Source organism: Saccostrea cucullata, unplaced genomic scaffold, assembly GCF_032062105.1.
Source record: "Saccostrea cucullata isolate Sc308-1 unplaced genomic scaffold, CSIRO_AGI_Scuc_v1 ctg13812, whole genome shotgun sequence".
NCBI lineage: Eukaryota > Metazoa > Mollusca > Bivalvia > Ostreida > Ostreidae > Saccostrea > Saccostrea cuccullata.
This window is the reverse complement of record NW_026919954.1, coordinates 9,633-16,461: the sequence shown is the minus strand read 5'-3', so window position 1 is coordinate 16,461 and position 6,829 is coordinate 9,633. Positions and strand designations below refer to the sequence as shown.

Below are 6,829 nucleotides of genomic sequence, written 5' to 3'. Positions count from 1 at the left end.
GAATAAAGGAAACATCACTACCACTCCGGCCTTCAAGTGTCTTGGTTATGAACAATAAAATGGAGTAATTTTTTTGCAATAAAATTTTCATTAACCAGTAAAAAGCTTAAAACATTACAATAAAATACATGGATGACACCACAGTATGTAAGGATGTGCATGTTCAGCAGGAGACTTTAAGGAAATTTATTCACTGTAAACTTCTTATACCGATAATGTTGTTCATAACGGTGTCTAAAGTAAATCATTTCAGAATTGTTACAATAGGGAGTTGAAATTTGAATAATTAGTTTGTAAACTGTTACATATTACATATAGGAGAAGAAAATGAATCTTTAACATTGAATAACAATTTTGTTCATTCATTATCACAAACTGAAAGACACTTGTTATGAACACAAGAAAACGTGAAGTTGCATTTTCAACCCTTTGTCAAACAAAAACTATGAATACTCTAGGTCTGATTTTCAAGATTTTAAAAGTTAGATGTCAGAACAACAGAAATATACCCCAAAGTTTCTGATTAAACAACTTTTATTTTTGAACATATTTGTAACATTCATGGGACCAGTATCAGATATGTGCACCTATATATTTCTATGTAAAACTTTGATTCCTCATTGTGGCCCCGCCCAATCCTTGAGGATCATGATTTGAACAATTTAGAATCTACACTACCCCAGGATGTTTCCACATAAGTTTCAGCTTTTCTGGCACAGTGGTCCTTGAAAAGAAGATTTTCAAAGATGTTTCCTATATATTTCTATGTAAAACTTTGATTCCCCATTGTGGCCCCACCCAATCCCTGGGGGTTATGATTTGAACAATTTAGAATCTACACTACCCCAGGATGCTTCCACATAAGTTTCAGCTTTTCTGGCACAGTGGTTCTTGAGAAGAAGATTTTCAAAGATGTTTCCTATATATTTCTATGTAAAACTTTGATTCCCCATTGTGGCCCCGCCCAATCCCCGGGGATTATGATATGAACAATTTAGAATCTACACTATCCAAAGATGCTTCCACATAAGTTTCAGCTTTTCTGGCACAGTGGTTCTTGAGAAGAAGATTTTCAAAGATTTTTCCTATTTATTTCTATGTAAAACTTTGATTCCCCATTGTGGCCCCGCCCAATACCCGGGGGTTATGATTTGAAAAATTTAGAATCTACATTACTCCAGGATGCTTCCACATTACCCCCCGGTAGTTTCAGCTTTTCTGGCCCAGTGGTTCTTGAGAAGAAGATTTTTTAATGACCTCACCCTATTTTTGTCTTTTCTTGATTATCTCCCCTTGCGAGGGGACATGTCCCTTTATTTTTACAATTTAAATTCCCCTTTACCCAAGGATGCTTTGTACCAAGTTTGGTCAAAATTGGCCCAGTGGTTCTTGAGAAGAAGTCGAAAATGTTAAAAGTTTACGGACGGACGGACAGCTGGACGGACGGACGGACGGACGACGGACACAATGTGATCAGAAAAGCTCACTTGAGCCTTCGACTCAGGTGAGCTAAAAATGAACGGAAACTGCAAACATATGGAATTTTTCTAAGTCCAAGGGGCATAACTCTGTCAATTATGGTGCGATCGTACCCAAAACAGAACTTGACCTAGATATTCATGTGATATACCTGTATACCAAATTTTATTTCAATATGTGCAACCTCTTAAAAGAAAATGAACGGAAACTGCAAATAACTGGAATTTTTCTAAGTCCAAGGGGCATAACTCTGTCAATTAAGGTGCGATCGTACCCAAAACAGAACTTGACCTAGATATTCATGTGATATACCTGTATACCAAATTTCATTTCAGTATGAGCAATGGTTATGAAGAAAATGAACGGAAACTAAATGGACCGACAGACCGACAGACCGACCGACCGACAGACAGCAGCAAAGCAATATGCCCTCCCTTCTTCGAAGGGGGGCATAATAATGTAAAATTACGTACTCTTTGAACTTCTCTTTTCAAAAAGGCTCGTCTAGGCTTCTTCGGGGTACTGCACGTAGAGGTTCCCGACCCAGGTTTGGGTGTTGTTGATAGTCGCTTTGTGGGAACAGCATCCGGTAGCAAGCACTTTCGCTTCACAGTTTCTCCACACGATTCCAGGAACCTGTATTTAAATGGAAACGAATCTTCCGTGAAGTGCAGGGAACACAGCATGGAGCATTTCGTCGGCCCACTCCAACTCTTACGAGTTTGATGCACGAATTTCACCCACTGTCGTAAAATCTCAGGCCGATTATATGGGAAACGGTGGAGACTTGCAGATCTAGCACCGTTCCTTCCACTACAACCTCCGGCAACACATCCTTTGATTCGCACCATGACCTCAAACAGGAAAAAATAAGTTACAAAATTACATACAAGAAATGAAACTCACACTAAGAACATAAACACAAACACTTGTTCTAAAAGTCAATTAAAAATTCAAAACCAAATTTCTTTGAAATAGGCCGTACTAGCACAAAAATGCCGCAACACTTTGGTACTTCTTTATGGTTAAAATGGTAATCAGATCATTAAGTGACGTCACAGCAGTCATGGCCTATAAAAGGACTTCATCATAAAAACCATTGATGTGTGCATTGCACACTTCCCTTTATACCTTGCTAATGCCTGCATGTGTTTTGCATAGGCGCTTGGGTCAAGGATACTGTAAAGTATCAACTCTATTCTTTTTAGTATCAGTGGTATATGTCATTTTTAAAGCGTGCATAAAATCGATAACCGCGACATTCTAGTGAAAATGAAGCAGAAAGGATAAACTAAAAATCAACACTGCACACTGAAAAAAAATGTTACGAGTATAGTTTGAATTTCCTCGACAATACATTATATAGAAAAAATACAGTATACTTGACCCAAGCGCCTATGGGATTTTGATAAATTTTCAGAATTTGTCTCTTTCATGATCATCTTTTCACTATTTAAGTTTAAGCAAGTACTGGTGGAGCCCTTTAAAATGAAAAAAAGTATAACATGGTAAGCAGCTTCTGGTTTGGTTTAATACTGAGCGATTTACATAAGCATACTGCAATACAGTTACTGTAGAAGTGGAAAACATTACGGTGTTTTTAATTTCACTATGTTCACGATTTAAGAATTTTCCGCGAACTTTAAACCATCGTGATTATTATTTCACGTCATTTAATTCTACCTAGAAACAGTCTTAGTACCTGAATATTTACAAACTATTCTCCATGAAATTAAAACCACCGTGAAAGGTTACTTTCTCACAAACCGTGAAATTTTAGACACGTGAAATTAAAGACGTCTACAGTAATTTATGCTAAGAAGTTAAAGAAGGCAGTTTAATTGCATTAAATTATAAATTGTACCAGCATACTATTCAAAGTACTCTATATTACTAGCATACTCTTGTTTAGTAGGACCATAAACAAGAGGCCCAGGGGCCACATCGCTCACCTGAGCAATTGGCTAGGAAATAACACAGATCAGATCAGAACTGAAAGTAAACTGGGGGGGGGGGGGCACTTGAATTTTACATCCCCCCCCCCCCAAGAAGTCATGATTTGAACAAACTTGAATCTACACTACCTGAGGATGATTCCCTGTAAATATAACACAGCCTGGCTGTGAAGTACTTGAAAAGAAGATTTTAAAGGGTTTCCCTATATGTTCCTATGTAAAACTTTGATCGGCCATTTTGGCCCCACCCTACCCCCGGGGGTCATGATTTGAACAAACTTGAATCTACACTACCTGAGGATGATTCCACATGAGTTTCATCTTTACTGGCCCAGTGGTTCTTGAGAAGAAGATTTTTAAAGTTTTTTCCTATATATTCCTATGTAAAACTTTGATTGGCCATTTTGGCCCCACCCTACCCCTGGGGGTCATGATTTGAACAAACTTGAATCTACACTACCTGAGGATGATCCCACATGAGTTTCATCTTTCCTGGCCCAGTGGTACTTGAGAAGAAGATTTTTAAAGATTTTTCCTATATATTCCTATGTAAAACTTTGATCGGCCATTTTGGCCCCACCCTACCCCCGGGGGTCATGATTTGAACAAACTTGAATCTACACTACCTGAGGATGATTCCACATGAGTTTCATCTTTCCTGGCTCAGTGGTTCTTGAGAAGAAGATTTTTTAAAAATGCCATTAATTTTTCTCTAATTCATAATTATCTCCCCTTGGAAAAGGGCCTGGCCCTTCATTTGAACAATCTTGAATCCCCTTCACCCAGGGATACTTTGTGCCAAGTTTGGTTGAAATTGGCCCAGTGGTTCTTGAGAAGAAGATGAAAATGTGAAAAGTTTACGACGACAACAACGACGACAACAACGCCGACAACAACGACGACAACAACGCCGACAGACAACGGACAAATTTTGATCAGAAAAGCTCACTTGAGCCTTTGGCTCAGGTGAGCTAAAAACATGGCAATGAAGGAGTTGTGTTAGTTGTGTTATCATGTTGTAGGTCCCTGCTATTAGAACATATTTTTTCTTAGGGCCAACTGTTTCTGAATTGATAATTTTTTTTCTGATGTTCATGATTTATTGGAGAATACTGTCTGCGACAATTCTTCGTAATAAACAAATTTAAAGGAAAGGCAAAAAAAGGAAAAGGCATAATAACAAGTTGCAACTGAAATGGTCGCATTTGCGACCATAAAATTGAATTTTCGACTAAAATGAAAACACACTTGCATTTGCGTGACTGTGAAAATTTTGGATGGAAACGTCCATTTTTAAGATCGGGATCCAGATTTCATTTGTAAAGATTCTCTATCAAAAAATCTTTGAAGACATAATTATACTATAGATCATTTAATTTTTCAATTGTGACAGTTTAATTTCGCGAAAAAGTCATTAAATCTTTATTAGCAAGACAAAATTTTCACGAATCATGGTTATTGCTCTATATAATCTTAGGGAATTCTATTTTACACGAAAATGAAATTTTGGTGACCATGATATCTCACGTAATTAAAGTTCTCGCGAATAAAAAGTGATTTACAATACTCAACTTCAATACACTTTACAAAGCGTCGCATAGACTTGGATAGCGTAATGTTATGGCGGCATGCTGTACAAAGTTTGATAGAACCAGAGACGTGTATAAATAATGTTCCTGATAGACATGATAGAATGGCATCCAAACTTTGTGAACTTTCCAAGATCTGACCTTGTTATTGAAGCATTTGGTCAATTGCATAAAGATCGCGAATGAAATTGAATTTCGAATAAATGAAAAACACATCTGGAGATATTCTTATGATGCATCATCCCTGTAAAAATCTTTGAAATCCGTCCACACACAGCTGAGATATCGCCCTAACTATGAAAAAAAGAATAATAATAATAACTAGATACGATCTCGTTGCGAGCAACGAGTGGGTCTTCCGTCCAATTCTTGATGAGATGAGATAAGATTTTGATTGCGATTTTCACTCTAAAATAATGATTTACCACAATCTGCAAAAAGATATTTTACATTAAAGACTTAAAAAAATCGGCCTTTTACCCCTAACGACCCCTAATTTTAGGAATCAGCCCTTTTTATCCATATCATCTTAAAGATCTTAAGATTTTGAACATTTTGTGTTCAACAACTGTTCAGAAATTCTTTTTCGTTTTTGAGCTATTAGCAAATGAAATATTTAGGGGCCAACCCTTCAACTCCTTAATGGGGACGTTTAGCAAAAAATGCAAGGTTGCATACTGTTTAGAACATTATTTTGAGCAACTTTTGTTCAATATTGCTTATCAAAATATTTCTCCTTTCGAGATATAAAGCATCAAAAATTTAGCATTCTGGCCCCTTGTGGTCCCTAATTATGTACCATACGACATAAAAACTATAATATATAGTTGTAGATGGTTGAGATAAACATCTTTGCTTCAGTAATGTATTACAAAATATTAACTGATAAAGAGTTATCGATTGAAGACTTTTGGCCCCTATTGCCCCTAATTCGAGTGCCCAGTCCCTATTTCGGGATCTCATCTTAAAGATCTTAAGATTTTGAACATTTGGTGATCAACAACTGCTCAGAAATTCTTTTTCGTTTTTGAGCTATTAGCAAAAGAAATATTTAGGGGCCAACCCTTCAACTCCTTAATGGGGACGTTTAGCAAAAAATGAAAGGTTGCATACTGTTCAGAACATTATTTTGAACAACTTTTGTTCAATTTTGCTTATCAAAATATTTCTCCCTTTCGAGATATAAAGCATCAAAGATTTAGCATTCTGGCCCCTTGTGGCCCCTAATTATGTACCATACGACATAAAAACTATAATATATAGTTGTAGATGGTTGAGATAAACATCTTTGCTTCAGTAATGTATTACAAAATATTAACTGATAAAGAGTTATCGATTGAAGACTTTTGGCCCCTATTGCCCCTAATTCGAGTGCCCAGCCCCTATTTTGGGATCTCATCTTAAAGATCTTATGATTTTGAACATTTTGTGTTCAACAACTATTCAGAAATTCTTTTTCGTTTTTGAGCTATTAGCAAAAGAAATATTTAGGGGCCAACCCTTCAACTCCTTAATGGGGACGTTTAGCAAAAAATGAAAGGTTGCATACTGTTCAGAACATTATTTTGAACAACTTTTGTTCAATATTGCTTATCAAAATATTTCTCCCTTTCGAGATATATAAAGCATCAAAGATTTAGCATTCTGGCCCCTTGTGGCCCCTAATTATGTACCATACGACATAAAAACCGTAATATATAGTTGAAGATGGTGGAGATAAACATCTTTGCTTCAGTAATGTATTACAAAATATTAACTGATAAAGAGTTATCGATTGAAGACGTTTGGCCCCTCTAGGCCCCTAAT

General features: G+C 36.6%; 1 protein-coding gene across 1 annotated transcript; it reads right to left on the bottom strand.

Annotated features, from left to right (window-relative positions):
* Positions 1 to 1,952: 1,952 nt before the first annotated feature.
* On the bottom strand, positions 1,953 to 2,330 carry LOC134240930 (peroxynitrite isomerase THAP4-like; the record flags this gene model as incomplete). The annotated part of the gene is made up of 1 exon (XM_062723045.1): positions 1,953 to 2,330. A coding segment is annotated over exon 1 (378 nt), but the record flags the coding sequence as incomplete, so codon positions are not given.
* Positions 2,331 to 6,829: the final 4,499 nt, after the last annotated feature.